We start from the raw sequence: 17,907 nt of genomic DNA on the forward strand, positions 1-17,907 counted from the left end.
TTTTCTGCCTTAAGTAACTTTTCCTGAACTCATCATTCCTTCAAGACAACAAATTTCCTCCTTTTTCTAATTATCAAACTGTTCCCACTTGGCCCACACTTACTGCTTTCACTTCTCATCTCATCACTCTCTTTTCTTAAAGTCCGACTTTGTTAGAACCATGGAGGTCCCTGGGGATGAAAAGATCATTCTATCAAGAGAAGCCCTTTCTCTGCTCTCATCCTCCTCAAACTCCATGAGTTTGGACACTGTTGACAGTGTCCAGCCATTTACTACCATGTGACCTTGAGCAACTTACTTAATATCAGTTTCCAAAATAGTACTTCTGAATTGAGTCCATTAAATGAAACACAGCCTTGATGGATGTTTTAGTCCTTTCCTTTGCTTCTAAATGTCCATGACCTGCTTCTTGCTAAACTTCTTGCCCTCCTTGCCTTCTGTTTACAACCATTTCCCTGTTTCTTCCTGACCGCTCCTTCTCCTAAGGCACCTTCCCTCCTCGATTTTCCAAAAATAGTATTTATAGAGGAGCATCTACCCATGAACCTGAGCTGTCATTAATTGGTTTCTAGTCCTTAATACAAAAACGTACTTATCACATAAGTTATCTTTAAGCTCTCCATCCCATTCACCCCATATTGAAACTGTCATCAAATCTTATCATTTCCTCTTTCAAAATGTCTCTTGAATTAGCCTCTTTCTTTCCAGTCATACCGCCACTTACCAAGTCCTCATCATCTCAAGTCTAGATAACTATCAGACTCCGGATCAATTTTCTCATCTCTTTTTATTTTCTCCCTATCTTCTTTTCCTTCCTCAAGGCCAGTGGTTCTCAAACTTTTTGTGTCAGGGTTCACTCTTAAAAATTGAGGACTGGGCTATTGATATTTATCATATTAGAAATTAAAACTAAGAATTTTTTTAAATCTACATTAATTCATTTTAAGTTCATAAACCTACATGTTAAACACTTCTAATAAAAAATATTTTTTTCAAAGATTTTATTTTTAAGTAATCTTTACACGGAACATGGGGCTTGAACTTACAACCCTGAAATCAAGAGTTACATGCTCTACCAACCCAGGAAGCCAGACACCCCAAAAATATTTTCAATTTAAAAATTTAAGAATGGCATTGTTTTATACTTCTACAAATTCTTTTAAATGTCTGATTTAATAGAAGACAGCTAGATTCTCATGCCTGCTTCTGCATTCAATCTGTTGTGATATGTTCTTTTGGTTAAAGCATGCAAAGAACTGTGGCCTCAAAGAGATATGCAGCTGGGAAAGGGAGGAGCCTTCTCAATTAATTACAGATATTCTTCTTTGATACCACACCAAAACTTAACAAGTAGCAATTTCTTAAAGGTTAGTTCTACTGTTGGCTTTGAATCTGTTATAAGCATTAAATGAATTTTTACCCATGCATGATTTTTTAACATCATGCACTGATTTGGAAAATATTGGTTTTGCAGATCTTGTAAGTGCTAACACATTTTATTATATAATACCAAAATATCACATTAATATCACCACATCTCAAATGAAAAGTCCTGAGAAGCCATCAAGCTCAATGTGACAGATACAAATTCCCAAAAACCTAATTTTTCACTTGAAAGGTCAAATTTTATCATTAGCAAGGAATCCCTGTCAGGTTTTTTTTTTTTTTTTTAATTGAAATGACATGCTCATTTTGTTCCTTTTTGAGAAAATGTGTGTCAAATACCCAATTCTGAGTAACCATGGTTTTCCAGTCATTCTTTCAAGTAAAAATGATGTTCCATTAAAAAACTGGCTAGGGGGGCGCCTGGGTAGCACAGCGGTTAAGCGTCTGCCTTCGGCTCAGGGCGTGATCCCGGCATTATGGGATCGAGCCCCACATCAGACTCCTCCGCTATGAGCCTGCTTCTTCCTCTCCCACTCCCCCTGCTTGTGTTCCCTCTCTCGCTGGCTGTCTCTATCTCTGTCAAATAAATAAATAAAATCTAAAAAAACAAAACAAAACTGGCTAGGTCAGTTTGCAAATCAAACATTCACACAAGTAGTTTTCTTTGAGACCACCGTCACACTTCGGCATGCAGAACTGCTTTATGGAGAATTACCATTTCGTCACACGGACTATTAAAAAGCTCAGTCTAGGGTCAAGATTTAATAACCTTATTTTCAGTGCTTTGTCAGGAATGTTACTCAGTGAGTTACTATTTTTAATGCTAGTGCATGGTGGTGGAAAATACTAGCCTAGCTCTAGTACAGCAGTGCCCCTACCTCAATGTGCACTAAGGCATCAGAAGTCTTACCAACAATTGCCTTTGTACCATCAGTGCAAACGTCAATGTAAGAGATATGGAAATATCTTCTTAATATCATTACAAAAAGAGTTTTGACCTCAGTGAGGGTCTTGGGGATGCCTAGATGTCTACGGCCTACACTTTGAGAATCTCTGCTTTAAGTCTTCAATTGTACTAAATTCTCCCTTTTCTTTAAAATCTATAAAAAACCATTGTTGCATACACTTCTCAACCTATTAAGTGATCTCTCATCTACCCTTACCTGCTCAAAGCCTTAGGATAAAAAGGCAATGGTCTATCCCCACCAATTTCATTACCCTTTCGCCTACCTACAACTTAAATTCATTCACCTTCACTAGCCTCCTGAAAAAGCCCTGGTAGGCACAGTAATTTTGTCTTTTTAAAAGCCCAATCTCCTCTTTTGATTTTCCTATAATTTTTGACCTTGCTAATACTGTCCTACAAGGAGGAAAGTGGCAACTGTCAGATCAGACACTCAGAGAGGAAATCCATAGTTTCCAGGATTATAATATGGTCTTGTGGGATCTTCTAACCTTTCTCAGTTCTCTTCTCCCAATGACCCTTTCCCTAGTCTGACACACTTCTCATTTCATCACGTTCCCTCTAAACAGAAGTTCATACCCAGAACTCTTGAGACCCAGTTTGATTTTCCAACTGTTCAGTGGGCACTTGTGCCTAGGTGTTCCACCAGCATCTCAAACTCAACGTGCCTGAAACTGAACTCAAACCAAAACAGACGGTTCCCTCTCCTTCAGTGCCCTCTGAATGTCAGTCTCAAGGCCTTGAAGTCATCATCTTTGTCTCTTCTGTCTTTCAGGTCTATGCAATTTCTCAAGCATCTTCCTATTCCTCACCTCTTCTTTCCTGATCCTGTTCTAATTTGAGACCTTACTCCATCTTATCTAACTACTGGAATCTATTCCTAACCATCTTCCTGACCCTAGTCTCTTTCCTGCCCCAATGCATCCTATACTTCGTTGTCAGGTAAATCTTAAGATAATCAAATCCTTCCCAGCTCAGATCCTCCACTGGCACCCAGCTGGGATTAGTCAACACTACTTCCCCCTTGTATTATAGTCACTCTGCATATACAGGTCTTTCTTTAATCCCCAACCAGACTGTAAGGCTCCACGAAGAAAGAACCTATGCTTGATAACCCATCTCAAATAGCATCCAATATAGTGCTTTCTGTAGCATCAGAATGTTAATATTCATTTAAAGAAATGCAGAATGAAAGGATACCCTATCTCTGGTCTCACTTCCATGGCATACATACCAGGCACATCTCCTTTCTGAACTTTCATCTAACTAAAACCTTAATCAACTGTTAGTCAAATGGCATACGACCATTCTAAGAAGATGAATGTCTGAAATAATAATCAAAAACGTAAGGTGTCAGTATTTACTTAAACATATCTAAAAAAAGACATTCCTCCCAAGATAGCTTTGCATGTAATTATGCTGCTGTTTCATATGTGTTAGTTTTACTTGCTAACTAGACTGCCAGAAGAAAAGTTTCATCATATTTTGAGATTGATCTTCACCAAGCAATGACTCATTAGATTAAAACTTTCTCACCCCGCCCCATCAAAGCTTGCTCAAGTAGCTAATGACAGATGGAAGCAAACGTGAATGGATTATGGTTGCCCCTAATTCAAAGAAATATAGCTGTGAATCCCACTGTAATTTAATAATCCTCTCTAATTTATCTGTTGTTTTTTACAATTTACGCTTAAGGCAGAGGTATTATCTTGTGGGTAAAGGACATTCTCCCTCTAAATAACATGTTGGTTTAGCAAAAGGAAGCTCATTTGTGAAGAACGTATTCTGTATGACACACAGATTATTAGAACTATTTGGCAGGGAAAGGGGGACTTTATTTTGTTTGAGGAGCTTATTAAGTCACTCTTTTCTTTCCCCAGAGTAGAAAATGCTATTCTTCCAAAATATTTTAGAATATTGAATAAAGTAGAATATATTTCTCTAAAGATGTTTCCAGGTGAATGTAAAATTTAACAGATTGATTCTTTGCATGTAATAAAAATATACATCTGCCCATATCATACAACCCACTTTCCAGATGGCTAAAATATGCAAATTCGCATAAATACAATTACTTATAAATTAATGAACAAATTCAAAGTGCTCATTGGTTTTGCTTTACTTTGATTTAAATTTCAAACAGCTAAGAATCAAGAATTTATGGAGCTAAACCATAAAACGAGGCAGCTTAGTCTGGGAAGGGTATTTCAAACATTTAGGAGTAACTTGATATTTCATGAGCCTATGGGAAATCTCAAAAGCATTTCACAAAGAGCTGTTTTCAATAGTTTGTTAGTCTGGTGAATACTGAAATGCTGTCATTGACAGCATCCAGAAAAGCATCTTCAAGATTAAAAAGAAAATGCCCAAAGAAAATATGAAAAGCATAAGACCAAATTTCAAGTTAAAACTTAAGTGATGACGCTTGATATTCAACCCTAGAGAGTAGGTCTGTCTACCATACATTAGTGCATGCTTGGGTTAATACCCAAACTCAATTAGTTGTAGTTTGCTCCAGCCTCTCCTTTAGGTTCACTGACCTGTGTATAAAATTTACACTTTAATATAGCAGCTTTAATTAACCCTATTGAAATGTAAAAGATTCTGTGGGGATTACAAAACACACCATCCTTTACTAATTGTCAAGCTGAATAGTGTTAAGCAACCACTTTCTCATGAACCAACAGATAACTGCGGGGGCTTCCACCAACATCATGGCTATCCATATAAGGCCCTTTTCCTGAATACTTAAAGGGAAAATGTACCCTATTTCTTAATTCTAGACCAAACTTCTGAAACTTCTGGTCTCTATTCACAGCCCAGGTATGTCATAATTTCAGTCCCCTTGGAGACAAACAATGCTGAGTCTGAGGTCTCAGGAGTGAGTGCATGGTGCAAACTGCAGGTTATGCCAGCAATATCAGTCTTTACACTTGAATTAGTTCACCAGGCACCCAAGCAGGAGAATGCCTCCCCCAAGAAAGATAGCTGATTCCACCTTGGGCAAGAGGGGAAAAGCTGACAAAGGGAACTCTTTTTAACCTCTCTTCTTTGCCCAATACAAATCCTAAATTTCTCCCTCATTCTTACCCCAGAGGGAGTCCTAAACTCTACACAGGACCTCAATGATATTCCCCACCAGGGAGAAAGGTTACATCATGAAGTCTAGGCCAAACACCAAGGGCATAAACGACCAGGACTTCAAAGGCTTTGGGGATGAGGGTAAGGGGTGGTTTATTCTGAAATGGACAAACATCTTGGTAAATCTGATCACTGATATTCATTTCAGAGGACCAGGTTTTTATTTTCTTTCAAAATCCAGCATAGAAATGAGAGAAGAAATCTGAAAATAGACACCCTCACACACGAATTCACCACCAAGAGGGTCCTCATGTATACAGAATGGCCATCCTACCAGACACCACCAGGGACTCTCCCCTCTTCACGCACCTGGTGCCCTGCCCCTCCTCAGCACAAATCCTAGTGTGAACCTCTTACCCAAACCAAACAGCTCAGTGCCTGGACAGAAGGGAAAGGGTACAATTTCTCATGCCAAGACGCAGGCAACAGCACCTCTTCCCTGCCCACAACGCCCAGCTCCTGCCCCATCTCATCTTCCACCCATTCCAAACTCCTCTTCCTGAGGTTTATCTTCTGCCAATTCCTCTTCTCAGCTCATTTTTAGGTTTATTTTCACCACCACCCTACTTACTCCATTTTCCTACCATGGCCTACTTTGCACCACTCCACAGTACGTATCCACAGAAACACAAAATGCTGTACCCCAGACTACCCACAATTAGGGAGAGGAGAATGCCAGGTATTCCAAAGGAGAAATATGGATGAGCTTTCTCTTCCAGCATTGTTACATAAATTTGTATCTACATTGAAGATAAAATGGGCTTCTTCTCTACATAAGCCAGGATTCCTAACCACGTGTTTCTACAGGAAAATGGGATACAAGTTCAAAACATACAAATCAGAGACCATGAAGTTGTGAGTTGGGGACTCCTTGCTGCCCTGGAATGGAACAAATGGAAAATTCCCAAATGGATTTCAAAAATAAAGAACAATTAATACATCTATGAAATACTACAGTTTGTAATGTCTGTTACACTTATTTCCAGTACTAGAAAAAAAAAATATCTTCACTAAAAGATTTCAATTAATTTGGACTTTTTTTTTTTTTTTGGCTCTTAGTTCAACATTCCCTAAAGAAAAACTTTAGATATTAAAAAACAAAAAGCTTTCAAAAGCTACCAACTGCTTTTAAGGAAGCTGGTTATCAGAAACTTGTCCAGTGAAAAGTGTCTGCTTTTCAGCGAAAGCCTGTTGAATACTCCAAAATGATGGGAGTACCAAAAAGCCAAACAAAGCAGAGTGCTGGAAGCCGTCTACTGGCTGGCTTTCCTTTATCTCTCCACGCCGAGAGGTCAGAATTGAGAGGAAATATGGCTCAACACTTAAACAATGCATATGCACCCACTCAACTATTCCTAAGCGGTGAATATAATTCCAAGAATTTACATTAGCTCAACAGATCTCTGGAACTGGACGAGGGGGAAAAAGCCTCCCAGATACATTCAATTTGGCCAAGCATTCCTACAAGAGGCACTCAAGTTTCACTCAGAAATGGAATGTCATTATGTAAAATCTTTCGGGGTGAAAATCATTGAAAACATATTCTTACCATTCTCATTGGGCTCTGCCGCCTTGCACACTTCTCGGAACGGGATTATAACTGCATCTCCAGGCACTCTGGGGCTTTCCACATACTTGGGCTTCCTGACGGGACCTGTAGTGGAACAGATCTGAGTGTGGCTAATTTTTTCCAGACGCAAACAAAGCTTCGGCGTGTACAGTGTGTGTCCTCACCAGGACCCAAATATGCCTCAAGGAAGAGCCGGCCCCTTCTCCTCCCTTGAACACACACACAGTCATGTCAGTCCAGACGCGGGAATGTCCAGTCCGGGCTGCCAAAGCAGAAACGGGTAAGCTCAGTTTCGAGAATGTCAACTCAGAGAAAAACAAAAGCCGCTCTTTTGCTCTGAAGACGCTACAGCTATCTTTGGTGTACGTCAAGGAAGTGATTTTGACATGTTCAAACCTGGACAGCTTCTGGCAAAGGGTTTTTTTATTTGGAATTTGCCTCTAACTGGGACAGAGACGATTGGGTTGCTTGCTATCTCCAAAGTCAGGAGGCAGGGATTACAAGCAGCCAGGCTGTAGCATCAACACGCCCCGAGCGGCCACAGAGCCGGCATTTTATCACACTGGTGACGCACTGCAATTGTGTGGGGCAGAGAAGGCGATGGCTTTCTTGGCACATGACAGAGCCGCCTTCAAAAAGGCACAGCAGCCAGTCCAGCATGCGACTCGGGGACACGAGAGAGCCCATCAGTCCCATTTCTCACCTACCAATCAATCTCAATGTAGCATCGGAAAATCTGGAATTCTTAGTAAGACTGAAGAGACCCCTCACACACTGGTGGTGGCAATGAACAGGTGCAGCCATTTTGGAAAACAGTTTAGCAGTTCCTCAAAAGGTTACACAGTTATTATAAGGCCCAGCAATTCCGCTTCTGTACTCACACGTGTCCACGCAGAAGCCTGCACACCCATGCTCGTGGCAGCACCCTCAAGAGCCAAATGTCCATTGACTGATGACAACAAAATGTGATCTATCCATACAGTGGAACAGTACTGGGCAATAAAGAGGGATGGAGTACTGATTTATGCTACAACGGGATGAAACCTGAAAGCACAATGCTACGTGAAGGAAGCCCGTCCCCACAGGCCATATATTATAGGAGTCCATTCGTATGGAATATCCAGAATGGGCGAATTTACGGAAACAAAGAACAAATGGCTGCCAGGGGCTGAGGGATATGCAGGCTAGCGGGGTGATAGCTAAAGGGCATGAGACTTCTTTTTGGGGTGATTAACATGTCCTAAAATTAGTGGTGATGGCTGCACGACCTTGGGAATATACTAAAAACTGCTATAATGTACGCTTTAAATGAGTGGATTGTATGCTATGTGAATTATATCTAAATGAAGCCACATTAAAAAAAAAAAAAAAGACAAGCCTGCCAATACTGTCTGTTCCTGTCAAACATCACATTACATTTGGCCCAGAATCACCCACTCGAATTTCATTTTCCTTGGTTGCCTTATTTTTAAAGTGTGCTTTTCACAAGGCCACAGAGACAGGGAACATTTCACACCAGTAAGGGAAAAGCTGGTGGAAAGCATGGCAGACAGGGGTCCCCAGTCCTCCCTCCTGCTCAGCCCTGAGCCGCAGCCCCGGTCCGACCCTCTGGGCCCGTGGCTCCGTCACCACACTGAAGCATCCTTCTGAATCCAACATCCTACTCGGCTAAGGAGTTCTGTGCGGAATGCGCTTTGTGGTGAGAGATGCTGCCATCTAAAGGCCCACTGCGAAAGCATCTACACCAGTATAAAAATAGTCCAATTCCCAGCCGCCTACAACGTACTACACATTAAAACAGGCCACATTATCAAAGAAGTGTATGGTACTTGACAGATAGGGATATTATTTCAAACTTTAGAAATCATGGTTTTTAAATGGCTAACACAGTATTTAATCACATGGCTGTCTCCATAATTTATTTAACCCTGTCAGAAAGGGGATTTTTCAAAGGTTAAATTGGAACGGTTATAGGGGAAGACGGAGAACACATTCACAATATGAATAGAGGATGTAGGCTATACAGCAGAATACAAAGCGTTACTCAGATTTTCTCTAAAACATACGCATACCCCTATATAAATATGCATGGAGAGAAGACTGGGGCGGGGGGGGTGGGGTAAGGGGAAGTTTAACATATTTGCTATGAAGGAGCCAGAAACTAGGAAGAAGGGCTCTAACAGGGCAGGAAGAAATGGAACTAGGACAAGTACAAGAACCTATCTACACGCTTGGTTTCTGACCTATTCTCTGTGGTAAAAGAGATCACAGGCACCTTATTGTCCAATGACTCAAATTGCCCCAACCAGTAACCATGCCACTGCTCAAGAGACACCTGTAGGGGCACCTGGGTGGCACAGCGGTTGGGCATTTGCCTTCGGCTCAGGGTGTGATCCCAGCGTTCTGGGATCGAGCCCCACATCAGGCTCTTCTGCTATGAGCCTGCTTCTTCCTCTCCCACTCCCCCTGCTTGTGTTCCCTCTCTCGCTGGCTGTCTCTATCTCTGTCGAATAAATAAATAAAAAAAAATCTAAAAAAAAAAAAAAAAAAGAGAGAGAGACACCTGTAAATCTCCGCTCACCTGAACTCTTCAGGTATAGTAACCGCAAATCTAAGCAGATCTATTTACAGGCTCCATCTACCTACCCCATATATCCTTCAAAAATATTTTCTAATAGTGAGTACTCTCTTCAAACATGGGCTATTTCACATGGATGTACGATGGTTTTTATGAATGGCTGGAACATCGAACCCCAGCGTCACCCAGAGGCTTCAGAAAGCATCCATGCCCACCCATTTAACAGTCTATGACTGTGTTCTGTTCAGAGGCCAACTGTTAACTATTAGAAAGACTCAGCATTGAGGAGTCAGTGTTAAGAGCAGAGCCTCTGGAATTGGGCAGACCTACCTAGGTCCCCAGCCTCCCCAGCTCGGGCCTCAGTAATATTGCAGAGCTAACAGATGGACAAGTAAGCCTCCTGTTCCCAGGGGACCATCCACGAGAGCAGAGACAGGTGGATCCGGTTCCCAGGCCTAGCACAGTGCCTGGCACAGTAAACAGTGATGCTAGATAGGAAAGGAGATATGGACTATCACAAAGTAGATAGAACGTGTATTCAGTGGTCACACAAGGCTCAGCACTTACATACATTAATTCATTCAGTGGTAGTAACTTTGGGAGAAGAGCACTACTTTGATTTTTAGGTCAGGAAACGGAGGCTCAAATCAGTTAAACAAGTTCGTCATGGCCCACACACAGCAAAACACTAGGTCTGTGGTCCATGCAGGTTTGAAGTCCACGTACTCAACCAGCACTCAGCACTGATAAAAGTGGGAAACCCAGATGAAACATGCAGTCCCAGAAAAGGCCAGAGCAACAGAACCTTCCACCACCACCTAGTCATCCATGGACTTTAGGATAGTCAACAAATATTTTATTAATATTTGTCTCCGATAATCCCTTTTACTAGGAGTTGAGATACTATGAAGTGATTATAGGCATACTTGAAATATTGCAGATACTGCAATAAAGTGAGTCAAATGAATTTTTTGGTTTCCCAGGGCACATGAAACTGTTTACACTGTGATCTGTTAAGTATGCAACAGCATTATGTCTAAAAACAATGTGCATACCTTAATTAAGAATTACTTTACTGTGAAACAATGCCAACTATCATGTGACCGTTCAGTGAGCCGTAATCTTTTTGCTAGTGGAGGGCCCTGCCTTGATGTTGGTGGCTGCTGACGGATCAGGGTGGTGGTTGCGGAAGGTTGTGGTGGCTGTGCCAATTTCTTAAAGCAAGAAAACAATGAAGTTTGCTACATCAATGGACTCTTTCTTTCACGAATGAATTCTCTGTAGCATGTGATGCTATTCAACAATATTTTACCCACAGAACTTCTTTCATATTTACAGTCAAACCTCTTAAATCCTGCTACTACATTATCAACTAAGTTTAGGTAATATTCTAAACCCTTTGCTGTCATTTCAACAATCTTCATGGTATCTTCACCGGGAGTAGATTCCATTTCAAGAAATTATTTATCCGTAAGAAGCAATCCTCATCCATAAAAGTTTGATCACGACATTGCAGCAATTCAGTCCCATCTTCAGGCTCCACTTCCACTTCGAGTTCTCTTGCTGTTTCCACCGTATCAGCAGTTACTTCCTCCACTAAAGTCTTAGACCCTCAAAGTCCTCCACGAGGGTTGGAATCAGCTTCTTCCAAACTCCTGTTAATGTTGATATGTTGACCATGTCCCATGAATCATGAATATTCTTAATGGCATCTAGAATGGTGAATCCTTTCCAGAAGGTTTTCAATTTACGTTGCCCAGATCCATCAGAGGAGAATCACTATCTGTGGCAGTGATAGCCTTCCAAAATATATTTCTTAAATAGGACTTGAAAGTTGAAACTTACTCCTTGATCCACGGGCTGCAGAATGGATGTTGTGTTAACAAGGCACAAAAACACTGAGCTCATTGGACATCTCCATCAGAGCTCTTGAGTGACCAGGTGCATTGTCAACAAGCAGTAACATTTGAAGGGAATCTTATCCTGAGTAGGTCTCAACAGTGGGCTTAAAATATTCAGTAAACCATGTTGTAAACAGATGTGCTGTCATCTAGGCTTTGTTGTTCCATATACAGAGTGTAGGCAGAATACATTTATATTAATGCTTAAGGATCCTAGGATTTGGAGAATGGTAAATGAGCACTGATTTCAACTTAAAGTCACCAACTGCATTAGTCCCTAACAAGAGACAGTCTGTCCCCTTTAAAGCTTTGGAGCCAGGCATCGACTTCTCTCTCGTTATGAAAGTCCTAGATGGCATCTTCAGGAACCAACCTCTATTAGCATCAAACTTTTCTTCTACAGCTTCCTCAACTCGCCTCAGCCTTCATGAACTGAAAAGAATTAAGGTCTTACTCTGGATTAGTTTTTGTCTTAAGAAAATGTGGTGGCTAGTTTGATCTTCTATCCAGACCACTAAAACTTTCTCCCTATCAGCAATAAGGCTGTTTTTGCTTTCTTATTCATGTGATCACTGGAGCAGTACTTTTAATTTCCTTCAAGAACCTTTTTTCTGCATTCACAGCTTGGGTAACTATTTGGTGCAAGAGGCCTGGCTTTCGGCCTATCTCAGTTTTTGATATGTCTTCCTCACTAAGCTTAATCATGTGTAGCTTTTGATTTAAAGTGAGAGATATGTGACCTCTTCCTTTCACTTGAACACTTAGAGGACATTGTAGGGTTGTTAAGTGACCTAATTTCAATGTTGTTGTGTCTCAGGGAATACTGAGGCCCGAGGAGAGAGAGAAGAGATGGGGGAATGGCCGTTTGGTGGAACAATCAGAATATACCCAACACTGATCAATTAAGTGTGCTGTCTCATATGGGCACAGTTCATGGCACCCCAAAACAATTATAATAGAAGATCACTGACCACAGATCACAATAACAAAGAGAGTAATGAAAAAGTTTGAAATATTGCAAGAATTATCGAAATGTGACACAGAGACATCAAGTGAGCAAATGCAGCTGGAAAAACAGTGCCAACAGACTTGCTGGACAGAGTGTTGCCACAAATCTTCAATTTGCAAAACTGCAACATCTGGGACGTGCAATGGAGCGAAGTGCCATCAGACGAGGTATGGCTGCATAAACAACTGCGCTCCAACACGATCTTTTTATTTAAATTGCTTTCCACAAACAGCTGAACCTCAAACGCTACAAAACAAGAAAAATTTATAACTATAGAGGTTTCGCTCCTTCCTCCTCTCAATTGCTCATTAGAGAATCTTTGCATACTTTCCATAAAACAGCAAATGAACACTCGTTTGCCTTTACTCCTTTTCAAAACATCATTAAAGTTGTAGTAAAGGGATTTGAGGGACTGTTGGGGAAAGGAGAACACCACAGGCAAGACACCAAACTTCTGAACCTGGGAAACAGTTTGCCAAGGAGCAGTGAATTGAGCGGGCTAGAAAAGGTTGGCGCTAGGGTAGGGGATGGGACGGCTCAGCCTCAGAGATGGGAGCCATGTCTGAAGGCAGAGGCATGGATGGGGCCACATGGGACCAGGACTTGAGAATCTATTTAAGGGAGAGATAGACCCTCAGAACCAGGAAGCATTCCCTCCCTCATCCTGGATGCTGAGTTTTTCTCTGGAAAGGCTGAATGCCAAGACCATAGAGACTCAAGAGCTCAACTGGAGTGCTAAACTAAAAAACTGGGATTAAGAAAAATTCCACATGCAGACTGGTGGGCCCCAGATGTACCCCCACCCTGAGCTGTGAGATCAGAGGCAGCAAACTCGTACATCATGGCAGAAAGACATCAGAGGACGCCTCTCCGGGGAAAGTCACCAAGAGAAAAGACCCGTAAGTAACCAGTTGGGGACATCCTCCGGAAGAAACGGCAGATTTCTGACCAATGACGGCGCCACAAAGCCTGTCCTCAACACCTACCCAGCTCTTTCAATCAGCTTCTTTGCTCTTCAGTTACAAACTAGGATCAGACAGTCGAGGAAGACACTACCCTGAAAGACCGCAACTGAAACAAGTACAAAACTGTGAGGAATCAGAGACAACAGGAGGAACACCTTCCAGAATGGGAAGAATTATTGCTTCCATGACCCAAAGGGCTACCATGACAAGGGGCACCTAGGGTCCACATGGTGGGCAGCTGAGCAGACTGACTGACGGATGAAGAGAAAAGAGGCCATGGCAGCAGGAGCCATGTGACCACCAGGCACCCATCTCACACCTGATCTGCGATTAAACCACAGTGACACGGATTTCTACACCACTGAAACAAACTCCTCTAAAAGCAAGTGGCCACCTTGTCAAGAGAGACCCAAACTGAGAATTCCATCTCCCAACCACCCTCTTACCGAGGGGATACTACTGCCCAGCACCTTTCTACACACAGCTTTTTGTTTAAAATAAAACACTCAATGTTCCCAAGCATAAGCTACCTTAAAGTAAAATAACCTCCCTGCTTTGCTATCAGGTTAATCCCCACAAAACCAAAATAGAATACCACATAATAATTATGCAGAAAGCAGGTATGTTGGCTACTATGGGTTTTTTGGGGGGCGGGGGAGAGAAGGAGAGAGAGAACCTTAAGTAGGCTCCATGCCCAGCGTGATCTCACAACCCTGAGATCGTGACCTGAGCCAAAATCAGGAGTTAGACACTCAATGACTGAGCCACCCAAGGTGCCCCTGTTGGCTACTATGTTTTAAGGCAAGGGTTCCTTAGAAACAATACAGGACTTAGCTTGAAAATCAGCAAGGGGAACCTGGCTGGCTCAGTCCATAGAGCATGTGACTCTAAATCTCAGGGTTCTGAGTTCGAGGCTCATGGCAGGTGTAGAGATCACTTAAAAAAAAAAAAATAGTGGGGAAATCAGCTCATGTAGAGGCCAACATGTTTCCCTGTCACAGTGGCCTCACCTTCCAATCACTCCTGGGCAGCTCACCCACCACACTGGTATAAAGCACTTTTCAAGCTTTACTGTGTATAGAGATCACTGGCGGCGGCGGGGGTGGGGGTGGGGTCTCGTTAAAATGAAGATTCTGATGTTCTTACTAGATATGGCTGGGACCATAGCCATACTTCAGTAGCAAAGGTATCGAGTAGGATAGCACAGGCCACCATGGACAAGGCCCCTAAGGGAGGCCACCCTTCTTCCGTTCATATCTGAACAGGGTCTAGGGTCATGAGGTTGGGGCACCAACTTGCCCAGTTTACCAGGTTTTAGACAAATAAGGATTGTTCTCAATCATAAATGGGAATCATTCTCGATCATAACCCATTTCATAGCAACTTTGGATTCCTCACCTCATCTAGATTCCCGCACCACCCAACCCCATTCTCTACTATGTGATACAGGGGAAGGGTCCTCAAGTTTAAAGATAAAGGGCTCTGAAAAGAAACAGACACAGAACATGCCCCCAGAGAGGTTAAACAAGTTCCCAGTATGCAGCTTGCATGAGAAGAACTCCTGCCAGCTCTTTTCATTGTACAGAAGGGCCTGTGTTTGTCTGGGAGGGGGATCACAAACCGCCCTTAATCACTTCAGTCTACAACCTTGGAGGCAGGCCTTCTCCCCATTCAGTCCTCTGCCTTTATGTAAATCTCCAAATATACTTTTCCCAGCGGCCAGTTTTCCTACTCTTTTTGACATTTTAATCACACGGCTGACTATTCTGCTGCTTAGAAACTGCCATATAAGGAATATTTTTTAAAAGGGATGGCAGAAATAAACCAAACTGGGCTTTATCTCCAGGCAGTGAAAGACAGAAGGGCAGGGGTTACTTTTCATTTCTGAGTGTTTCAGTTAAAAATATTTATATATATATATATATATATATTTCATATATATATATATATGAAAGCAATATTTGAGACGCAGAACACCTGAGGCTACTTATTGCATTTAAAGCAATCTTACATTTTTCACATCTGGAGACTATGAAAAGTGACACTTCGTATTATCATTTTAGAGATTTTTTTTTTTTTTTAAAGCATCTTGAACTTTCACAGAAAAGGTTCCTGTCAATTTTATCTGGTCTGGGGTTTTCATTTTATACTGGGAAATGGTCACAAAAAGAGGGGAACAATAACAAGGATAAGTAAGAGATTTCCTTTGGGGGAGGGAAGCTTTATCGTTAAAGCAAATATCATTAAATAGTCAATTCCCAAATGGTGAACTGTGGTAAACTATCAGATCACAGTTGGGATTTTTAAAGGGCATGATACTTAGAGCTTCCAATGTCCAACCCCTCTCCCTCCTGTACCCCAAAAGGCAAGTGTTGCAGAGACACACACTTGGAACTGAGAAAGGGGGAAAATCTGGCATGAGGGCGTGACGCATTGAGAAGGGCGTGTAGCGTTATTCCTTCATGCAATGCACAAAGCCCTGTGTGATATAAATATACATTGCCATTCAGGCACTTAAATCTAGTAGCAAAACTGTTTCAAAATGGAGCCACGTTCCTTTCAATAAATCAGCTTTAAAATAAACGTTGACAATGATTCTCTAGTCTGTTTGTAGTGTGCATGTTTACAGCACTATGAGTATAATAAACCCCTAGCTCAACAAAATACCGAGTAATGTTTCTACTTTCTTCCAACGCAGTTTGATCTGTCATGCTGTTCCTATGCTGAACCTGTTTTTATACACTACAGCAGAGAAATCCATTCATTCACCTTATTTACTCAACAAGTATCCACTGGCATCCACTGCACGCCAGGCACAGGGTGAGAACAAGACATCAACATGCTCTCCTGAGGCTCTCAGATGAGGGGACAAAACTCTATCATATTGCCTAAATTTTATTTCCAACACTTCAACATAAATAATGTGATATAAATGTGTGTCAGGTGCCTTTAAGCTACTGCCTAAAAACAATTAGTTGTCTTAGTCTAGAATACAGACTCCAGAGGTTAACTAGTTGGTTTTTTTTTTTTAAGATACTATTTATTTATTTGACAGAGAGAGAGAGATAGCCATCGAGAGAGGGAACACAAGCAGGGGAGTGGGAGAGAAAGAAGCAGGCTCCCAGTGGAGCAGGGAGCCCGATGCAGGGCTCAATCCCAGGACTCTGGGATCACACCCTGAGCCAAAGGCAGACGCTTAACAACTGAGCCATCCAGGCGCCCCCTTTTAAGATTTTACTTATTTGAGGAAAAGAGAGAGAAAGCATGCAGAAGGGGAAGGGCAAAGAGAGAGAATCTCAAGCAGACTCTGTGCTGAGCGTGGAGGCTGGCACAGGGGCTCGATCACATGACCCTGAGACCTTGACCCTAGCTGAAACCAAGAGTTGGGTGCTTAACCAACTAAGCCACCCAAGTGCCCTGATGTTAACTAGCTTTTAAACGAAAGGCCAGGGGCACCTGCGTGGCTCAGTCAGTTAAGCTACTGACTCTCGATTTCAGCTCAGGTCATGATCTCAGGGTCTTGAGATCAAGCCCTGCACAGGGCTCTGCCCTCAGCACAGAGTTGGCTTGAGATTCTCTCCCTCTGCCCCTCCCTTCCCCTCCAGAGCACAAGTATGTGTGTTCTCTCTCTCTCTCAAATAAATAAATAAAATTTTTGAAAAAAAAATAGGGACATCTAGGTGGCTCTGTTGGTTAAGGGTCAGACTCCTGATTTCAGCTCAGATCATGATCTCAGGGTCACGAGATCAGCACAGCATGGGGCTCCGTGCTCAGCATGGAGTCTGCTTGAGAGTCTCTCCCTCTCCCTCTCCCCCTGCTTGCACACTCTCTCTCTCTAGTAAATAAAATCTTAAAACAAAACAAAATAAAAGGCAATACTCAAGAGCAGACCACCACAAGTCAGTCAGCTGGCCATCCTTACCACAAGTTAGCACACTTCAGGTCAAAAATGGACTTCCACACTTACTAAGTCACTGACTTTGTTAATCAGTTTGTGGTTATTGGAAGTTTATTTTCATTGGTGAAACTCATATTTGAGATAAGAGGATTAACCATAAACACCCTGGAAACACTCTGGCCTTCATAAGACCCAGGTATGAAAATCTAGCAGACCCTCAGAAAGGTGTCCTAGGCTTAACAGGTAAAGGGCCCCGGTCCAGCTGCTGATTCCAGGGAATTATCTGGCCCCAGTGCAAAATGGTAGATAACTGAAATTCTGTCTGTGGTAGGCAGAACCTTGAAAGATGTCACTCCAAGATTCCTGTCCCCTGGTTACCAAACACAATCTGGGTACTGCTGTGAAGGGGTCCCGCAGATGGAATTTAGAATTAAAGTTACTAATCAGGTGACCTTAAACTAGCGAGGTTATCCTGGATTACTGGGTAGACCCAGT

The 17,907-nt window shown here is 42.1% G+C and overlaps 1 protein-coding gene across 1 annotated transcript in view; it reads right to left on the minus strand.

Annotated features, from left to right (window-relative positions):
• TANC1 (tetratricopeptide repeat, ankyrin repeat and coiled-coil containing 1) overlaps positions 1-17,907 on the minus strand; it is a 149,637-nt gene that overhangs the window by 77,614 nt on the left and 54,116 nt on the right. Inside the window, exon 3 of the mRNA XM_040644664.1 lies at positions 7,041-7,145. Within this exon, the coding sequence (XP_040500598.1) occupies positions 7,041-7,145 (105 nt within the window). The remainder of the gene's footprint in view (positions 1-7,040; positions 7,146-17,907) is intronic.

This window comes from Ursus maritimus, unplaced genomic scaffold (genome assembly GCF_017311325.1).
Source record: "Ursus maritimus isolate PB19 unplaced genomic scaffold, ASM1731132v1 scaffold_1, whole genome shotgun sequence".
In the NCBI taxonomy this organism is placed as follows: domain Eukaryota; kingdom Metazoa; phylum Chordata; class Mammalia; order Carnivora; family Ursidae; genus Ursus; species Ursus maritimus.